This window comes from Phacochoerus africanus, chromosome 1 (assembly GCF_016906955.1).
Source record: "Phacochoerus africanus isolate WHEZ1 chromosome 1, ROS_Pafr_v1, whole genome shotgun sequence".
Lineage (NCBI taxonomy): Eukaryota > Metazoa > Chordata > Mammalia > Artiodactyla > Suidae > Phacochoerus > Phacochoerus africanus.
Window position 1 is genome coordinate 259,310,986 of NC_062544.1, and position 22,493 is coordinate 259,333,478.

A 22,493-nucleotide genomic window follows, 5' to 3' on the forward strand; every position below is an offset into this window, starting at 1 on the left:
CTCATAAGCTATTTCTTTTTCAAAATACTAGACTATCTAATGAGTGCTTCCTTAGAACTAGCTCACTCCTAGGTAAAATACTACCTAATCCCATCTTCTGACACAATGGAGAAGCTCTGTGGATCTGAGACCAGTACTGTCACCGTTTTTCTCCCTAGGAAAAATCAACTCCAAATCTTTTTATTTTTCTTCATAATATAACTTTCTTCATATCTTTATCTTTCCTGATTACAGTGCTTTAGGGATTTAAAAATTTTTTTTTTCTTTTCTCTCTCAGCATTACTGTTTCTTCATTTGGAATCAAGCATGATTTCTAGGACTTTTTTTCTGATAATGCATACCATTGCCTTTTTTACTTTAAGTATGCTATCTTTGTCTCCGTAAGCTCTTCCTAATGATTACACTCAGCCACTTGTCTATCGATCGAAATGACTATAACTTTTCCTAGGTCATTGAGTATCGTTAAAAATACAATGCTTGTCATATTGATTTTATTTTCATTCAGTTTCTTTGGCTATTTTCACAGGGCAATTATTGAGCACATACTATGTGCTTAGCACTTAGTACCAGGGAAATAAACATGAATAGGATATGCTGATCCTCTTACAGAGTTTATAGTCTAGAGAGGGAGATACTAAAATCAGTTACAACAAATACTTAAATTAGATTTTTGAAAATGACAGTATAAAAACCAACAAATTCTGCTTTCAAGAGTTAGAAAAATAATTAATAAGCAGGTCACCTTTTATTTAATCTTGAAAAATAATTAGGAATTGGTCAAAGTAAAAACAATATCCATTCTAGGTTTCACCTAATACATTGATGATAATAATAAGGTTTTTTTTTTTGTCTTTTTCTAGGGCCACATACACGGCATATGGAGGTTCCCAGGCTAGGGGCCTAATCAGAGCTGAAGCCTCCAGCCTATGCCAGAGCCACAACAACCCCAGAGCCAAGCCATGTCTGCAACCTACACCACAGCTCACAGCAACGCCAGATCCTTAACCCACTGAGCAAGGCCAGGGATTGAACCCGCCACCTCATGGTTCCTAGTCAGATTCATGAACCACTGAGCCATGATGGGAACTCTGATAATAATAAGCTTAAAAGAAGCAGATTGAATAAGACTCTGTGTACTTGGCACAGAGTCAGCTAGCTCCCTATGAATAGACAATATTATTTGTCTATGTAACTGGCCACATTGTTCTTTAGGAAGCTCTTTGGTCTGGATCAGTGGCAGGATTTGAGGTAACACACTCGAGTTATTTCCGAAAACATTTTTAATTCTAAATTGAGGTATCATCCTGATTATCTCTTGTTAGTAATAATAATTATAATAATGGCATGGTCAGCTTAACATTTGATATTTGTAAGCTGCTTTTGTTTACAGCTTTCTGTTTTTAAAGATTTCACACGAGCACCTTTTTTCGAAATATATCACAACTTGCAAATTCTGAGATCCCCTATTCTCAGTATCAAGGCTTACATCAGACATTGTTCATGTAGCGTATTCAGTATTCAGTATTCTTTGATGGAATATCAGGGATTTAGAGACTAGTTTTGAACTGGCAAAACGTCTATTGTAGTTTTGTTATTAGGAATGAAATGAGGAGTTCCTATTGTGGCTCAGCAGAAATGAGCCCGACTAGTAACCATGAAGATGCAGGTTTGATCCCTGGCCTCACTCAGTGGGTTAAGGATCTGGCATTGCTGTGAGCTGTGGTGTAGGTTGTAGACGCCTCTCAGATCTGGTGTTTCTGTGACCGTGGCATAGGCTGGAAGCTGTAGCTCTGATTCGACGCCTTGCCTGGGAACTTACATATGCCACAGGTGCTGCCCTAAAAAATTTTTTTTAATTAAAAAAAGAATGAAATGAAACAAAAACAGTTTCTTTGTATGCGAGATGCAAATGATGATTATAATAGGAAAAAGTTACATTTCTGTGAATACTGATCAGCTTTTTTTTTCAGTTCCTGTCATACAGTATATCAAGTCCATACCTTTCAATGTAGTATTTAGTTCCTGTCTTATATTATATGCCATTGTTTCCTGTTCTACAATCTTCTCTCCTATGTGCTTCACCCTCCATTCCCCCCTTATCTTGCCTAATGTATAGCAAGTATTTAAAATCTCTATCACCCAAGGACTGATTTAATATGCTATTCTAATCAAAGGTTATTCACTAGGCAAAGCAATTCAAGAGCAATTTCTTTTGTGTTCAAGATCAAGTCAGATCAGAATTACATTGTTTTGGTTCCAAAGTCATTCTATGTCTTACATGCTCAACGAGGAAGAATTAAATTACAATCTTTCATATTCAAAGTAGTTTATAGAAATCAAAAGGCTAATAGTTACAAGTCTACATCAGAAAATACCTTAAATATATGGTATTGTTCCAGTGTGCACGATAGTCAAAATACTGCAAAATCAATGTTTGAATAGAATCCATGGGGCAGATTGAAAGGTGGGTCTCTAGTTCAAATACTGTGGGCCCTTTAGAAGTTTGTTTAAAAGGATATTTTACACAACAGAGTCATATAATCAGGAATAATGGCAAGGCATAAAATTATCAAAAAATGAATTTGAGAACAGTGGCTATGTGGAAGACGCAGAAATGGGCTGCCCCAATTGCTCTTGTAGGAAGGGCTTACCACCTTGCCTTGGGGATACATACAGCACTTCTGCCCCTTCTCGCTGGCCTCCTGGGGTCTCCCTCTTAAATGCCAGGCCAATTCAGCTGCACACAGAACAATTCTGATGGACGATACACCTCTACAGCTCTCTGGAGGACTGACCAATCTTTGTTAGATCTGGATCAGTGTGTGACTTCCCTCTCTACCCAATCCTCCTTCTTCCTTTCCATTCTCACGATAATTGATCCCAAATAAGCAACTTGCACCCCAAATTCAGTGTTTTGGGCTGCACTAAAATTCATACGCTGAAGTCCTAACCCACAGTACCTGAGGATGTGACTGAATTTGGAGATGGGGTCTTTAATGAGGGAACTAAGTTAAAATAAGGTCACTAGGCTGGGCCCTAGTCCAATAGTTCTGTATGAGAAGAATAAATTAGGACACACACACCAGGCCTTGTGAAGACTTGAGAGAAGACAGGCCTCAGGAGAAACCAACCCTGCTAATACTTCGATCTCAGACTTCAAGGCTCCAGAATTGTGAAAAAAGAAATTTCTGCTGTTTAAGTCACTCAGTTCAGGTACCTTGTGAAGGGAGGTAGAGCTGACTAATAAACTCAACGTCTGCTTCCAGAAACTCCCACCAGGGACAGGTAACTTTGATAGAAGCTAGATTAAAAGTAAATAAAAATCACAAAGTAAGTCATTTGAAGGGGCCTCTAATAAACATATAATATTAAAATAGGATATAAGATTAAAAACAAATAGAATAAATTTACCTTTAAGAGATAATCTAAATTGATTTTGAAATTTAATTTCAAGTTAAAGAAAGCAAAGCCATGGGCTAAATATGTTTCTTTAATGCGGTACATGCAACTTCTCCTTCTCCTTTGTTAAGAATATTTCTTTTATTTATTTCTTTTTTTTAGGGCTCCATGGCTTATGTTTCCCAGCAGGCCTGGATTCAGAATTGCATTTTTCAAGAAAACATTCTCTTTGGCTCCGTCATGCAGAGGCAATTTTATGAGCGAGTATTGGAAGCCTGTGCTCTTCTTCCCGATTTGGAGCAGTTACCAAATGGAGATCAAACTGAGATTGGAGAAAGAGTAAGGAAAATATATTTTATCATAGGCAGGAGTAACATTCCATTCAGCTGTGCTAATAAAATATTTATAGCCTTTTTACTGAGGTCTTGAAGAGCTAGACAACCATAATTTTTAAAAAGTCATTGTAGAATTCCTGTGCAATAAACAGCAGTATCAAGGACAGATAATTATTTATTATTGACAACTTGGAAAACAGATTAAAAATCAGCAGGATATTCTGTTATTAGTATCCAAATGGAGGGGTAAAAGCCCACCAAGTGTATCATCAACACTTTGTCTTCGTGGCTGGCATAATGCTGTTCGCTGTCTAATGAGTGGATCACAGTTTTGTTTCTTCCTGTATCTATTGTGCACAGAGTCAAGCCTAGGAGAGTCACAAAAGAGCCCACATCTCCAAAGGTGGCACCAAGACCAAGTTCTAACAAGACTCTGAGACCGTGCTGTCATTAATGTACCTGTTCCACACTTGCATGTTCCTGCTTGAGGAACTTGTTTCCTTGGCATTTTCTTCTTTGTTCTATCTTATTTTCATTGTGTTAATGAATAGTCATTATGCTGCATAATGCTTTGGAGTTCAAAACAAAACAGAACAAGGTATCATGAGCCAAAGTATGAATCCCAAGGGATTATCCCCAACCCATGACTAAAATCTCCATTAATGAAACATAAATGCAAAAGTAGCCTCTGCTTATGATTCATGTGTACTATGAAGATAAGTAAATAGTCCTTAGTGCTTTGAATTTGAAGAAGAGAGTAAGCACAACAGTATTAGGCATTTTTACCCCCCCCCATATTATTTAAGAGGATAATTATATAAATTGAAAACTATATTAGAGAACAAAATTATAGAAAGTGGAAATAGTTACAAATCTAGAATGAGGCAAAATTTGCCTTTTAATTAGACTTACATTGGTTTCATTCATAGCCTGCTACTTTGCAGATATATTTTCTCAAAGTGTTAAATAGGTTTTTTTTCCAACTTCTGTGTTTTTTTCTGGCGTCTTCACTATCCCTAGGCAAAATGACGTCATAGTTAACGTTATGCAGAAATGTGACTTCTTCAAACTTGTTATAATACATATTGAACATTATGCAGATAAATCCAATCTCTAATAATATGAAGTGGCTTAAAGGTATACAACTAAAGAAAATTAAAATGGAGGAGTTCCTGCTGTGACGCAGTGGGTTAAGAATCCGGCTATGGAGGCCTGGGTTGCTGCGGAGGTATGGGCAAGTCCAGCTGTAGCTCAGATTCAATCCCTGGCCTATAAACCTCCATATGTTGGAGGTGTAGCCATAAAAAATTACAATGGACAAATTCAAAATGTGAAGCATAGATTTAATATAGTCATTAAATGTTATTGCCACTTAAAATTTCTGGTTTTTATATTTTTATAATTAAATCTCTCCTAATCTGATGATGTACTTTAAAGTAGACATACAACTGAATATTTCCAAAGGAAATCTGTTTATAGCTGTTTATGAGACATCCAAGATAACAAATGTAGAATTTTTCTCACTTTCCTTCATCTTTTCCTTTGGCATTCCTCAGTTGAACACAGATATTTATTAATCCATCATATGCCCTTATTCTCCTATGGGATACATAATGGTGAGCAGGAGAGCTTTCACCCTGTCTTCAAGGGATTGCAATCTACTGGACCTCTGCAATGATATTATCAATTGTCTTTACCAGTATTTATGTGGACACTACATTCTAGGAATGCAAGGAGAAACTAGGAGCTTGTAGGAGAGTGAGTGACTGACATGGGTGTTGCCCTTACTAGCAATGCGAGAGTAAACAGAACACTACAAGACGGGAAGGGAGGGAATGAATCTCTTTACTTAGACCTTTGGGTAGAAGACTGATTTCAAGGAGGACTTCTTAGAGTGAGGAGCTTGAAAAGGGAGGATGCGGGCAGCCAAGTAAAGAGAACAACATCTGCCCGAATGTGAAAGGCAGGCTAGTCTTCTTGTAGGTCACAGTCACTTGAGGGCAGCATTGGATGAGTGGCTGAAAGATGAGTTAAATATAAGTATCTTAGGGTTTCTACTAAGGAATCTGTTGTTGCTCATAGATGATGGGAAGAGGGAAATATGATAATCCAAGATTTTTAAGCAAGACGATAATATAATACAAGATACGTGATAACAAGCCAGAAGATGGATTGCAGAGAGGAGTGATTGGGTGATAATAGCTAATGTTGATTGTGTCTCTACTTGGCATTGGATTTGTCCTAGATATTTTATACTCATTAAATACTCATGACAAATCTGTGAGTTGAGGGCTGTTATAATCTCTCTCTCTCTCTCTCTCTCTGTCACACACACACACACACACACACACACACACACACACACACACACTGACATATATATGTGTGGTGTTTTTTCCGGCCTGGCTCCTCTACTAAAATGTAACCTCCTCATGACAGAGTCTTGGTTTCATTTATCTTTAAACCCCAAGTGCTAGGATAGCACCCAGAATATAGGTATATAAAGGAGATATTTGTGGGGTAGGAGGAGGATGAGAAATGCAAAGAAGCAATAGCATTTTACAATTATAAGTCACTGGTTAAGTTCTGTGCTGCACGGAGAGCTTTTAAACCAGATCTGTAAACACTAAATATAAAATAAATCTAGTAAATTGGGCCTGGCCCCATAATTCTCCATACATGGCTGTACATGTCGACTTTAATTCTTACATGGAGTGATGTATATTCCTTATTCTTGCTTCTTAGAGTTGTACTTTTGCCAACAAGACTTGTACTAATCTTTCTACAGAAGAAAATGGGACATGTTGATTACTGCTTTGGTAATTTAGCTATTATTCTCAATTTCCTATGTGTCAATTTAAAAATGATCACTGGTGTCAGGATATGGTTGGCAGCCAAAAGTCCTGTTTAATATTCCACAGGCACAACTTTTCAGAGTTAGGGAACTGGAAATTCTTTTCTCCGTAATTATTAGTATCTACTTTTGAGAGAAAACCATTAAAAGAAAGTAGATATATCTGTTAATTTGCACCAGTTAGTAGCTATAGGAATTGGGGGTTGGGGGAGGCCTTTGGAAGTTCAAGATAAAGAAAACTCTATTATTTGTTTGAGTGTTAATCATGAGTTTGTTACATATCCCTGCTACAGGAGAGGAATTTGGACATAACTGTATGTGCTTTGAGATTTATGTACTTTTCCTCTGGTCCCAGTTGTTTTTCCTCCTGCTTCATTTTCAGGGTGTGAATATAAGTGGAGGCCAGAAGCATCGAGTAAGTCTGGCCAGAGCTGTCTATAGTGGGGCCGACATCTACCTCCTAGACGATCCCTTGTCTGCAGTTGATGTTCATGTTGGAAAGCAACTTTTTGAAAAAGTAATTGGATCTTCAGGCATTTTGAAAAACAAGGTAGCCAGAGCATAATTTTTTGCTTTTGTGAGGGAAGGGGAAGATAATCTGCATAGCAGTATGCCTAAATTCTCATATTTTGTTTATTTGTTGAAGTAATGTAGGCACATTTGGAAAATGGGATGTTATACTATTGCTCTTTTACAGACTTTAGTAAATTTTTTCTTTTTCTTCTATGGCTGCCCCAAGGCACATGGAGTTAGTTCCTGGTCCAGGGATCAAATCCAAGCCATAGCTGCGACCTATGCCACAGCTGCGGCAATGCTGGATTCTTAACCCTACTGCGCTGGGCTGGGGGTTGAACTTGTAAACTTTAATGAATATTTTAAAAATTTTATAAGTTTTCTCTGACCACAATTTATGATTAACATAATATTCTGATTAACATCGTATTCTAAAGGTATTTATATGTCAAAATGAGTTTTTAGTTTAGGAGACTTTTTTTGAAAAATGGTATTATATTTTTTGGCTGTGCCCACAGCATGGGAAAGTTCCCAGGCTAGGTATCAAACCTGCTAACTAGAGACACTGCAGTGACAACTTAACCCACTGTGCCACAAGGGAATTACCAAAACCATGGTATTTTGATTCATTTCACTTTCTATAAAACATAGTATTATTTCATTATTTATTACTTAAAATTTGGCATTCTTAACATAACAATAATAACAATTCAATTTGTAAAGGAGCCAAAAAGAAAGGAATTAACATTAAGTGCATATCATGTTTGACACAAAATTAATTCATTTAGTTCTTTTCTTTTTTCTTTTTTCTTTCTTTAAATTTTATGCCCCCCACCCATGGCATATGGATGTTCTTAGGCCAGGGATTTTATCCCAGCTGCAGCTGAAACCTATACTGAAGCTGCAGCAGTGCTGGGTCTTTTAATCCACTGAGCTGGGCCAGAGATCAAACCTGCACAGCTGCAGTGACCAGAGCTGCCACAGTTGGATTCTTAACCCCCTGCACCATAGTGGGAACTCCTCATTTAGTTCTTATAGCAAGTCTTTGAGATAGCCATTATCATTATTCTTGCTTTACTTATGTAGAAACTCGGGGCTCAAAAATAACTTGACATAGATTGTTCAACTTAAGAATCACAGAGATTTTTAAAAGTCTCTGACACAAAGCCATACTCATTCCTTCACATTATGCATTTATAGATTTATTAATATAGGACATTCTGGGAGAATTAAATAAATGTATAAAATTATAAAATAAATATCTAAGTAAATAATAGACAAATGTCTTTGTTTATTGAAATAAACCCAAGATAAAATTCTTACTCAATTTTATGTACATGTATACAGTAATATGGAAAGATTTAAAAATGAAGACAATGAATTATAACTTGAGTCAAATATATTTTTTGGTGCTACAAGACTTTAGAGAAAGGAAGCAAGAATGACAGATATGATTGTTTTTAATTTGTTGTAAAATTGATTCACTTTATTGAATGAAGACTACCTGAACTAATGGGTTAAAAACATGCGCAATTTTTTTTTTTTTTTTGGTCTGGCAGGGTATCATCATTTATTTGGAAATAGATAACTGGTATCTACCAAGAATTACCCTCTAAAATAGTAAAGACAAAAAAAAATGATTACAGCGCTCTTTAAAATAACTTGTTTTTGCCATCTTTTATAGCCCAAGGAATAAAACACTCTTTTTCAGACTCGAATTTTAGTGACCCACAACCTCACACTTCTACCACAGATGGATCTTATTGTGGTAATGGAAGGTGGCAGAGTAGCGCAAATGGGAACATACCAGGAACTTCTGTCTAAAACCAAAAATCTCACAAATTTCCTTCAGATCTTCAGTGAGCAAGAAAAAGGTGAGAACATAATGAAAAACAAATCTAGGATACAGTGTGTTTGCCCACTTTAAAAGTCCCTTAATTGCCTGATTCCTTATAACGCATTTTTCTTCATTCATGCTGCTTAAGTCAGGAGCTGGACATCTTCCTTTCTCTGGAAAAGAAACAAACTCATTGGAACACATCAGCTAAAAATCTACTTCATTTATGATTTTTAAACAAAATTTTATGCCCCACGGTATGTTTGTTCATCTATGAGATCAGATGATTTGTAAACTCTATTGCAGATTTATAATATAATGGGTCTAAGCATTCTATCTTTTAAATTAAATCCATGTTAAATAAATAAAAAATATATTTAAAATATCATTACATGTGGTGGGGAGAAACAAAAGAAAAGAGAATCAAATGCATGACAGAGGGAAATGATAACTGTCTAAGTTTTATAAAATAACAATTGAGTTTATTTACTACTAATTTTTGGTTACTATAGTCCTAGTAAGATTCATAGTTGTTTTTGTAAATGAAGTGTTTTGATCTTTACTTAATTAGGACAGAAGACTGTTTGAAATCTAGCATTAGTTTAATATTCCAGAGACCAGTCATATTCCAACTCTGAAAGTTGGATGTGCCATTATCATTTTTTCTAGCTATAGAGGGTTTCTCATGTATACCACATCATGATCCTTATCCTATACCTTTTCTGAACACCACTGAGAAATGACTCTAAAGCTGTTGAACTAAAGAAGAGATAGAGTACTATGTCTCAGAATTTCTTACATGAACTGGTATCCAATAATTCACTTCATACTTTACCTTGAATGTAGAGGTCAGAAAGATATGAAGTTCATTTTTTAAATTTATTTTTTCCAGAAAGATATGAAGTTTATAACAAAATTTGTGCAATTTTGTATTTTAATGCCATGGCATCTCTCTTGGAGTTCCCTTGTGGCATAGCGGGTTAATGAGCCAGTATTGTCACTCCCACAGCTTGGGTTGCTGCTGTGGCTTGAGTCCAATCCCTGGCCTGGGAACTTTCACCTGCTGCGCCAGCATCCAAAAAAATACATAAAGCCAGTTTGTTGTGTTTCCCTAAGATAATATACGTTAGTTAGGTACTACTATTTTTTAATTCCTTATTTATACTCCTTTCTCAAATTCCAGTGTTCTGTATGTAGGTGCATCATCAGATGGCTCTGGTCATTCTTAATAAAAGAAGCACCTTGTCTTTTCTTAATAGGTAGCAATTTTAGAAATGAACCTTTGGCTATTCGGTCAGGGTAAATAATAATTTATGTTTAGTGTGTAGGAAGTATATATCTATGAGTATCTCTAAGGACTAGAATGAGGAAGACGTCTATTATTCACTCTATCTCCAGTCCTTAGGTAGCTTCATGCTAGGCAAAAAACAGGTACTTGGTAGCTGTTTCTTAAACAGGTGAATCTGCCTCTATTGTTTCTACCATAAGTGTGTCTCCTCAGAGTTTATAGGATGATTTGGAATGCTACGAATCAGTGTATTTTTTTTTTTTTTGCCATCTATTTTAAAGGCCACATGAAGTATGTTGTATTACTTTGGAAAATATAGCTCTAAAAGAAGGTGATGTGTAAGTTTTAAGTGCAATACTTAATTTGCCATAAAACATGGAACACACTTTTGAAAGTTGTGAAACTTGCTCTTATTTACATCTCTGGTTTTGGAAACAAATATCTTGCCTTCCCAGTACTGATATACCTTTTTATGTACACAAGTTCTCTGTAGTATTAAGTGGAAAACAGTATTCTTCTTGAAGTTGGGCTGATGTTAATAAATGTTGCTACCTCACTATCAGAAATATATCAGAGTTAGAAAAGCATGAATTGGACTTTTTTTTCTAATTACTTCAATATTGTATATTTTCTGTTAAAATTCAGAAAGGTGTTGGGTAGAGGTAATTTTTGTACTAGAAATAAAATACATTTTTTAAAATTTTTATTACAGTTGATTTACAATGACCTGTCAACTTCTGCTGTACAGCAAGATGACCCAGTTATACATACATATATATATTCTTTTTTCATATATCCTCTATCATGTTCCATCACAAGTGATCAGACATAGTTCCTTGGGCTATACAGCAGGATCTCATTGCTTATCCATTCCAAATACAATAGTTTGCATCTACTAACCCCAAACTCCCAATCCCTTCCCTCCCTTTCCCTCCCTCTTGGCAACCACAACTCTGTTCTCCATGTCCATGAGTGTGTTTCTCTTCTGTAGATAGGTTCATTTGTGCCGTATATTGGATTCCAGATATAAATGATACGGTATTTATCTTTCTCTTTCTGATTTACCTCAGTTGCATGAGAGTCTCTAGTTCCATCCATGTTACCGCAAATGGCATTAGTTTGTTTTTTTATGACTGAGTAGTATTCCATTGTGTATACGTACCTCATCTTCTTAATCCATTCATCTGTCGATGGACATTTTGGTTGTTTACATGCCTTGGCTATTGTGAATAGTGCTGCACTGAACATGAGAGTGCATGTATCTTTTTGAATGTAAGTTTTGTCTGGATATATGCCCAGCAGTGGGATTGCTGGATCATATCGTAGTTCCACATTTAGTTTTCTGAGGTACCTCCATACTGTTTTCCATAGTGGTTGCACCAATTTACATTCCCACCAGCAGTGTAGGCGGGTTCTCTTTCTTCACACCCTCTCCAGTATTTTTTATTTGTATACTTACTAATGATGGCCATTCTGACTGGTGCAAGTTGGTACCTCAATGTAGTTTTGATTTTCATTTCTCTAATAATTAGTGATGTTGAATATTTTTTCATGTGCCTGTTGGCCATCCATATGTCTTCTTTGGAGAAATGTCTATTTAGATCTTCTGTCCATTTTCCAATTGGGTTTTTTTTTTTTTTTTGCTGTTGATTTGTATGAGTTGTTTGTGTATTTTGGAGATTAAGCCTTTGTTGGTTGCATCATTTGAAATTATTTTCTCCCATTCTATAGGTTGTCTTTTTGTTGTTGTTGTTGTTGTTGTTTTTATGGATTCCTTTGCTGTGCAAAAGCTTGTTAGTTTGATTAGGTCCCATTTGTTTATTTTTGTTTTTATTTCTATTACTTTGGGAGACTGACCTAAGAAAACATTCGTATAGTTGATGTTGGAGAATGTTTAGAAATGTTTTTTTTAAAGTGATTATTTTTAAGATTTTGGTTTTCTCTATGCTGAATTAAAAAATATAAAGCTTTTTAGAAAAACAGCCATAAAATTACTTTACTCATGATAATACTAGACAGCTAGTTAGCTAGCCAGAAAGAAGAAAGGAAGGAAGGAAGGAAAGAAGGATGGAAGGAAGGATGGATAGATGGAAAGAAAGAAGGAAAGAAAGAAAGAAAGAAAGAAAGAAAGAAAGAAAGAAAGAAAGAAAGAAAGAAAAAGATAGTTTGTGAAAAGTTGGCCATATATAATGTAATTTCATTACTGACACATAAGAGCAGGACAAAAATGAATCAATTGGCATAAAAGTTATATAAAACATCCCACTAAACAACCTCAACTGGGTACATTCAGTGTCACTTTCCTTCAGTGTTGCCTTAGACCTCAGCCGGTTTGACCCAGTCCTGTACTACAGCCCTGCTCTACCTTTTGGCTGTCTCTCTGGTGAACACCTAGGAATTGTGCCCATCAGGGCTCCCCTTCCTATGCCCCCAGTCCTTGACCACTCCAAGTACTTGAGGCCCCAGAATTCTCTGCCCAGATGACATAAGTTTGCTGTAGGATCCTGGGCTCCCATTCTTTAGCTCTGACTTCCTAAATGTAGACTGCTCTACTGGCATTCATCACTCTCTGAACAAAGGCCTTTTTTTCTCATAAGGGGGTTGGCAGAGGGCAGACATGTGGTCAAGGTGTCCACAGACTAGTGAGGGTTGGAGCTAGGGTAGGAGGGAAGCCAGCAAGGGCCTTGCCTGGGACCACCTCACCCAGAACTGCCATGTTCTCCAGAGAAACTTTCAGGGTTCCATACACTCTCACCTGGACTTTGCCTTCCAACTGGCGGGGAAGGGGTATGTGTCAGGATAAGTGATAGAAGTTATTTATGGGTCTGTTAGTTCAATCTATATCAAATACTTAGAAATATGGCATATGGATCTTCATTTATACTCTTGCCATGGTTCCCACAAATGCTAGGTACAGGTCTGTGAGTGATTTCCTCTTATTTGTATAAGTAGTGAATAAAAAATAAATTATATCTGAGAACATTTTTATTGGGATTTAGAGGAAAGGGGTTGTCCGGACAGGGAGTGAAATTTGAGAAGTGCTAAAATCACTGTGTTCTATCATTTATTCTTTTTATTATCTCTTTTGGTCTTGAGTCTGTGCAAGAATTCCTTTTAAAAAGCACAGAATCTTTCCACTTAAAAATTCTTATTAACTTATGTGACATGAAAGTGGGAGTAAAAGTCAGTACAACATACTGGAAAAGACAGTGGACCAATTTCTCCCTGGGTTCTGGTTCCAACACTGAATAATTAAATAAGTCCTCATAGAAATGACCTAACTCCTCTGGTTCTTCCCATTTACGAAAAATAGGACTTGAACTAGATCTGTTTGTCCTGGTAGCTGATATGGGGGGTGAATAGTGTACATTTATATCACTCCTTTGCACCCAAAACTGCTTATGACCCAGAACTTTTTCTTCTTTTCTTATAATTCTCATCTTCAGTAGCAGATGACAGATAACTTAGAAGAAGTAGAATATACAGTATAATTTGGGTTTGGATACATCAACTCTCTAAAAATCCATCTAGCTCAGAAAAATCTACAAGTCTGACTTCATGGGAATAGCATAAAAGAATCAATCAGAGATGAGAGTCTTCAAAAATATATATGAAGACTAAAGATAAATTTACATATTTATAAGTTTAGTCTAGGCTAATTCTTACCCACACTAATACTGACAGCAGCTAGGGTGTCTTATTAATTATGTCAATATATTCATAAGTGCTACATTTACTTAATTTTATTAAGTAATTAATTATGTCAATATATTCATAAGTGTTACATTTACTTAATTTTCCCCAAAACCTCCTGAGGCTACATGGTCCTAATTTTACAAAGAGAATAGATAACTTGCCCAAGTTAAGACAGATTGTAAGTTACAGAATTAGAATCCATCACTGCCTCTGTTTCATGCCAGGGTCCAATCAGACTTTTTTGGCTGTGTCCACCACATGTGGAAGTTCTTGGGCCACGTTTCAAACCCATGTCACAGCAATGACCCAAGCCACAGCACTAACAATTCCGAATCCTTAATTGCTAGGCCACCAGGGAACTCCAAACTCTTAAACATTATATCAAACTGGTAGTAGCAAGTACGTTGACTTAGTATTAGTATGAAAGACAGGAAGGAGTGTGGGGCTCAGCTCACTCTTGCTCTCTTCATTTCTCTTTCTTTCTCTATTTCTCTCTCCCTCTCCCTCTCTGTCTCATGGAGAACACTGGGTTTCAGGCAAGTCATTTATCTTGAGTTTTATTTTTCCTTTTCCCTGTAAAATATAGGTAAACTTACCTATTGTCTCTATCTTATCAGCTCATTTTGACACTCAGATCATATAATTTATGTGAACACATTCTATACATTGTAAATATATAAATTTAAGCATTATTATTATCAGCTATAAAGGTGAGCATATGCCTTAGGCAGGAGAAGCTGAAACATGTCCAAATTGAATTTTAGTTCTGTGAGACATGGAATCCCTTGTTTTATAGAGATAGTTGATGCAAATTAAATACTTCCATTAAGGGCCAGATGTTAACTTCTAGAAATAAGAAAGCATAGAATTCATATTAAAGACCTTAGAAACCTCCAAGTTCAATTCCTTCCTTTTAAAGATGAATCTGAAATTCAAGGAGGTTAAGTATTATAGTGTGAAAAAAGACAAAAATCTGCCTAGTTCTGAGATGTTTCCCATCAAATTTATTAATAGTAACTTGAACCTCAGTCTTACAGTTCTAAATAGGTGACCTTGGTTTGTGTGATCTACTTTACTTCTCTGTGCTTTTCAGCTGTAAAATAAACGTAATACATAATTATAGTATCTTTCTCAGAGGGGTAATTTTGAAAAATAAGATTTAAAATATGTGAAGCACTTATCTGCCACATAGGAAGCTATTATTAGTATTAGTGACATTAGTGAGAACATGACAGAGATTTGGGGAATTTACCATCGTATTTTCCTAATACTCTTCACAATAATAACATTTGTGTATAAGACAATGAAATTGCATTTTTCTTTTAAAAACTAGAGCCATTTTCCTCTTGGACAAATATTTAACCCTTCTATGGAAGATCCAAAACAATTAGCACCCTTCTCTAATATTCTAAAAAGAATTTCTCTGTAGACTTTTTCATTATGGAATCTTAGTTTTATTTAAGGCATTACAAGACATTTTAGGTGAAGGAGAAATAATTAGGAAATGAAAGGGCTCCCAGTATACCTGTGGATCCAGAACAAACATAAAAAATCTCTAACTTGTATATTTCATCAAATTTCTCTGTTTTGTGCACTGTTTGCTTATTGCTTATATGGTAGTAAAAGTATTCACTATTTTCCTCTGCAGATCATGCCTTAAGGCGAGTCAGTATAATCAACTCCAAAACTGTACTGAAAGACCAAGTCCTGGAGCAAAACGATAGGTGAGTATTAGGATGTTACCAGGCTTTATGGGGATTTGGGACTAATTACATTTTTTAGCATTTAAAATGCATCCAATAAAAAGAATCTGTACTTTATAATGGATAAAAATGCACTTGGTGGTTTCTACATCCTAAACTGTAAGTTACATGGTTGCGTCTAAGTTTTTGGGTGAGGTGTATGTGATTTAATTTAGGAAACATAGTAACTCTCAGTAATTTCTAGTCAAATTCTAGTAGAAGAAATCTACTCTGACTTGTGTGTGTGTGCACACTAAAAATATCCCCACAAAGAATCTATTTGGAAAAATAAGGCAGAAGCAGGGGTGGGGGGAGGATACAAGAAGACGTGAGAGAGAAATAAAAATAACACAACTTTGACCCTGATTGCATTTTGTTATATCATACTTCTTGTGCATTTTTGTAAGTGACTAAGATTAACAGTGATTGAAGCGAATTAACCTAATCAGTCATTTGATCCTAACACTCCCCTCAACAGTTTCAAAGAGGAGACTGAAAGAAAAAATGAAGCAATAGCAATAAGTGGTTTTAAAAGAAAGGGGTTAGAATTACAGGGACCTGCCGCTAGAAAAAGTTGCTAAAATGGAGAATTGGACTGGGTTATGGAAGCAAGTACATCAGGATCCAATAGCTCAGAATTTTGTAGTTTTGACCTTGAATAAAAGAACAGACCTTGAATTTATTTTTTTGAAAGGATTGGATACTCCTATGGATGTGTGAATGATGTGGATGTTTTAGGATGGAACTTTGTGTGCATACAAGACTTAGATGACAGAATAGGTAAATTAAATTATTCCTCTTTGATCATAAAGAACTTGGACTGCTTCTCTTCTTTATTGTCTTGGTGCTGTCATCCAGTCTCATGAGTTTAATTACCTTTGATACTCAAGTGCCTCCAAGCTTATATCCCCAGCCCAACATCTCCTCCAAATCCTGGAGCTACAGCCTCCTCTTAGATGTCTAAATGACATCTCCAGCATATGTGTTCAAAATAGCCCTTGATTTTCCCATACCACATACAATACTTCCCACTGTTCAATCTCCTCAGCCCTTGACAACACTGTTCTTCCAGTTGCTTAGATAAAATTATCTTGCAGTCACTCTTGGCCTCTCTCTTACTCCACATCCAATCCATCATCAAATCCCATTGGCTCTGTCTTCAAAATATATCCACTAATCCAGAATTCAAACACTAATTCTCACAACTACCCTTCGTCCAAATCACTATCACTTCTCACCTGAATTGTTGTTAATTCGTCTGCCTGCCACCATCCTTACCCTGAACAATTCTATTTGCAACATAGTATCCATAGTGGTTTGTTTTGCAAATATAAGTCATATCATGTCACCCTTCTGCCCCAAATCCCCAAAAGATTCACATCTCAGAGTAAAATCCCAAGTCCTTACAATGACCTATGAAGCCTTGGAGGAACTAGAACTTTTTACCTTTCTGATTTCAGAACCTCCTAAAACTCATCTTACTACACCACTCTAGTAACACTGACTCTGCTATTCCTGAAAAGCCAGACATGCTTCTTCCCTGGGGTCTTTGTACCTCCCAATCCCACTGCTTAGTGCATATTTCTCCCAGATGTCCATATGGCTTGCTTGCCCATGTTTGGTAGGTGTTTGCTTAAATATCACCTCATCGATGAAAACTTGTCTAGCCTTCATATTTTATATCACAATATTTCCTACCCCTTCTAGGCTTTTCTCCTATAATTTTTATTAATTATCAACATACTGGAAATTTTTCTTTTTCTTCTTCTTCTTCTTCTTCTCCTTCTCCTTCTCCTTTTTGGCTGGGTCCAGGGAGTGTGGAAGTTCCCAGCCTAGGGATCAAACCCTCATCACAGCAGTGACCTGAGCCACTGCAGTGACAATGCAGGATCCTGAACCCACTGTGCCACAAGAGAACTCCCAAACTTTATTTTAAAGACTATAATAGAAATGTTATTGTGGTTCATGAATCCCCCCATACCAGTATTTTCATATTTTCACTCATGGTAATCAAATCATTTTTTTTTGTCTTTTCTCTCTTTTTTTTTTTTTTTGTTGTTGTTGTTGCTATTTCTTAGGCCGCTCCCGCGGTATATGGAGGTTCCCAGGCTAGGGGTTGAATCGGAGCTGTAGCCACCGGCCTATGCCAGAGCCACAGCAACGCGGGATCCGAGCTGCGTCTGCAACCTACACCACAGCTCACGGCAACGCCGGATCGTTAACCCACTGAGCAAGGGCAGGGACCGAACCCGCAACCTCATGGTTCCTAGTCGGATTCGTTAACCACTGCGCCACGACGGGAACTCCTAATCAAATCATTTTTAATCTTCTATTTGAGAGAATAGAGATCTCTTTTCATTTCTCCAGAATATATTCATGTTTGCCTATACCCATGTTTTTCCTGGTTTATTACTATGCTATTCCTAGCCCTTCTTTCTTTCTTTCTTTCTTTCTTTCTTTCTTTCTTTCTTTCTTTCTTTCTTTCTTTCTTTCTTTCTTTCTTTCTTTCTTTCTTTCTTTCTTTCTTTCTTTCTTTCTTTCTTTCTTTCCCTCTCTCTCTCTCTCTCTTTCTTTCTTTCCTTTCTTTCTTTCTTTTTAATCTACTTTACTATTTGGTAGGAGAAAATTACACAGAGAAAATTTTAGTGACTTTCAATCTAATTTTTAAATTTTTAAATTGCTCAATTATAATTATTTCCAATTTGTGCAAAATCCAGTTAGACTAGACAGAGATTGGAAGATACGAGCAGGCAGAAACTTCAAAACAGTCTCCAGAGTGGCATGTACAGAGCTAGAACAATGACTCTTCCTCATGGAAGGGTTCATAGGGAAACTGACTACCCATCAAGAGGGAGATGGAGAGGAAGGAAGTTGGACCTAATGTTTGAGAGTTCCTCCCTTGGAAATTTAAGAATTAGAATTACTCTGTGACATCAGTTTTGTTTTCTAATGGGGACTAAAATAATTTGATTGGTTTCAACATTTTATTTTTCTTTTGGGGAGGGCTTAAATTTCTATGGTATATATTAATTAATTAATTTCCTTAAATATTTATTACTATCTTCTCTGAATAAACTGCAAATGCTATTTTAGTATCTAGGACTGCCCCCTTCTGGCTTTCATGTCAGACCCTACTAATCACTTTAATCCTCCCATACATAGTCTATACTTTGCAACTGTGTGCTCAGTTCAGGGATAATGGTTTTGCTATGTTAATTTTATATATTTTATTCAAAAATATGCAGGCAGGTATTGTGCCAACTTTTCTGAGGGTTTCTGAAGGACAGAGCAAGACTCATTTTTAAAACTTCTCTACCAGCATAAAACAATTTGCTCTTTTAAAATTCAAATAAAACCTGTTATTCACAACAATGTGCCCAGGACCAAATGCAGTATGTTTGTGGAAAAAGAATAAATAACATTGTATTTTGGGAAAACAATACCCTCCTGTATAATTCCAGTAAATTATTTGTCTTTGTTAGTGATGTCTAATTAGGATGCTTTAATTCCCTTTTAACAGTTGGGTTTCATAGCATTTTATTTCTAGCTACATTAAGAATTAATTTTTTGGCTGGACACCAATGTTAAATTTGCTTATCCAAACAGAAGCCATGCCAAGGGCTTGAAGCATGATGACAGTAATTAACCCAAATCATATACCAGGAGCTATTCCAATGAAGGTGTCTGTTAAATAGTGTATCATTTCCCTGATGGTGAAGCTGCTCCTACAAAGGGCATGTATTGCAATCTCCCACAAAATGTTTCTTGACACTAATGCCAGAGACAGGAAGGGGAAAATTACTGGACTGAACAAATAGCCAATTCTTATTCTGAGAAATAAAATGGGAAACATCGAGAAATGGAAGCATGCACCTCAGTTCAGAATTTCTAGAGGTCAGTTTGATGTTGGATATATCAAATAACTTAGAATTTAGCATCCCTTATATTCTTAAGTCCCTACAAGGGACCATGAGAGATGTGCAAAGAGAATAATCATTACAGCAATAATCAAAGTAGGAAACATCTGCAAATGATATAACTTTTGATTTTTTAAAATAAATATTAATATAGAAAATGTTAAAATATTATGTTGCCATATGACAGAATATAGTGCTGTAATAGAATAATATTGGAGGTTCATTATTTATTGAGTAACAAAGACCATCAATGAAAAAGTTTTTTTAAATTAAAGAGTGGTTGTAGAGCAACATTTAAATTATGATGCATATAGAGAAAAGACTATAGCAATACTCACAAGCATGTTAGCACCAAAAGGGTCTGGAATATAGGATTATGGAAGTTTTTCTTCTGCTTCTCTTCCTCCTCTGTTTTCCCTTTTCTCCTTCCTCCTTTGTCCTAACTTTTCTTCATGCTGTTCCATATTTTCCCAATATTTCTCCAATAATGTAGTTCCAGAGGGGTTAACAACTACTTGATGACTGGTTGGAAAGGTGCCATGATTCAGTTGGAGGAAGTGTTGTAGCCAGAGAAAGCTTTAAAGGAAGTAGGAAATAACTTGTTCAGTGTAGGGATGTTTATAAGCAGAGATAAAGTAGATGGCAAGATAAACAGAGATGAAGTAGATAGCAAGTAGAGATTTCATTGTCTGGATCTGGAGCTCAGGGAACAGGTATGAACTTGAAAAACCCATTTGAGAGTCTTCCCAAAGAAAAAGATTGTTAAAACTGGAAGTGGATGAGATTCCTCAGAAGGGTGTGGAGCAGACAAAGGAAATAATGGCTAGAACTGAGTCTGAGGAAACAAATTTTAAAGGGAAGACAGAGAAACCAATGGAGACCCTAAGAGGTAGGAGAAAACACAACTGTGTGATGGTAGGGAAGTAAAAGAAAACATCCCTAAACAAGGGAACAGTCAAGGATGTTAAATGTTATCGAGAGTTTAAGTGAAATAATTTTCAAATATCCTTTGAACACAGCAGTAAGTATTATACTTATTTTATCAAGGCCCCATTGATGGAAATAGTTTCAGCAAGTTGCCAGAAAGTTTAAGGAGAAAAAAAGTGATTTGGCAGAAAATTATTCAGCTGAGAGGGAAGACAAGAAGTAAGATGGTAACTGAAGATAGAGTTGGGAGTGGAATAATTTCTTGTGATGATAGTATTGATTATAAGACGAGAAAAATGTGTCATTTTCTATGGGCTGATGGGAAGGAGTTGCTAGAAAGAAGGGTAAAGATTAGAATAGAGAGAGAATAATTCGTGGTTTCCCAGGTTTGCCTTAAGATAAGAATCCTTCTTGCATCCTTTGTTTAAAAGACAGATTCTAGAGGGGAAATCTTACAAGCTGCATTTTTAACCAGCTCTGTCAAGTGACTCATTGGCAGGAAAGAGTGGAAACACTATAGTTAATAAATGTATTTTGAAAAAGTGGGGCAGAATAGGCTTCTGATCATCAGGTTGTCCTTAGGTCTGAGGAGAGAACTACCTTTGCTATTTCCAGGAGAGAATTAGAAAAGGCTGAGGAGTTCCCGTCGTGGCGCAGTGGTTAACGAATCCGACTAGGAACCATGAGGTTGCGGATTCGATCCCTGCCCTTGCTCAGTGGGTTAAGGATCCTGCGTTGCCGTGAACTGTGGTGTAGGTTGCAGACGTGGCTCGGATCCCGCGTTGCTGTGATTCTGGCGTAGGCCAGTGGCTACAGCTCCACTAGAGATTCGACCCCTAGCCTGGGAATCTCCACATGCCGCAGGAGTGGCCCAAGAAATGGCAAAAAGACAAAAAGACAAAAAAAAAAAAAGAAAGAAAAGGCTGAGTGGAAATGCAGATAAGTGTAGAGTGTTAGAGTGTGGTGACTGACTTCCCTGTGTGCCTCAGCTTCCTCCCTCAAGTAGGATGTGGGGGCCCCTTCTGAGAGAGATACAAGAATTTCTAGGTACCATTAAAAACACAGGTGGAAGATATTAATTTATGGTGGACCTATCTTGAAGAGCTTTATGATCATCTGAGTGTGACAAAGTGTGGCAAATTTGACTTGTCAGCTCTAACTTTGAAACTTCATGGATGGAAAGCAGGGCCTGAGAGTTCAGAATATCACCACAGTTGGGATGAAATGGTAATCATGGAGTATAGACGGGATCGTGAAAGGAATCAAGAGAAGGGCTATGTTTGCCTGGGGCTGAGTTTCCTGGATGTGGGACAGTCAATGCTAAAACCAGGAATATCTCAGGTAAAACCAGGATCATTGATCATCCTAGAGGGCAAGGATGATAGAAAGCTGCCTTTGGGAACTGGTGGTCTAGGTGGAATAAAAAACGAATATAGTGAAAGTAATTAAATGTACAATTTAGAAATAGAAGGGGTTATGTTATGGCCAGAGATCAAAATAGTTAAAGTTCATTTTCAAAGGTAGATTAGTTCCACATAATAAGATTCATGGCTTAGGGTCATGAGTGTTGATGGCTAAGGCAGAAAGCAGATGGAGGACTCTGGTAGTACGAAGGTCAGGAAGCTGAGAAGAGATTTAATTCAATATTGTTGTCCTTGTCAGCCATTACATCACCCAGAATGGTGGCAGAACAAAGAGGGACGGATTAGCCTGATTCTAGTCTTCTGATAGGACAGGGGGCAAGAAGATGAGGAGCCATAGATTATGGTACAGCCAGATGGCATAAGTTTAAACAATCTAGGGATTTGGCTCAAACTTGAAGGATAATTACCTGGAAGAAGCAGTGAAAAATCAGGCAATGTGCCCTGGCCCTAAAATAAGTAGGTAAGAAGAATGAACACTCTCTCTCTGAATATTAAAGGGATAATATTATTATCAATGCAGTTAATGAGGTAGAGGAATATGCAACAGTGTTGTTGAGAATG

At 36.7% G+C, this 22,493-nt stretch overlaps 1 protein-coding gene across 3 annotated transcripts in view; it reads left to right on the forward strand.

Annotated features, from left to right (window-relative positions):
* Nucleotides 1-22,493, forward strand: part of LOC125134981 (multidrug resistance-associated protein 1-like) — an 85,206-nt gene that overhangs the window by 37,550 nt on the left and 25,163 nt on the right. For all 3 annotated transcript variants that reach the window (XM_047794540.1, XM_047794546.1, XM_047794556.1), the window contains 4 exons: nt 3,562-3,738; nt 6,971-7,138; nt 8,813-8,975; nt 15,571-15,646. In XM_047794540.1, coding sequence (XP_047650496.1) covers nt 3,562-3,738; nt 6,971-7,138; nt 8,813-8,975; nt 15,571-15,646 — 584 coding nt within the window. The remainder of the gene's footprint in view (nt 1-3,561; nt 3,739-6,970; nt 7,139-8,812; nt 8,976-15,570; nt 15,647-22,493) is intronic.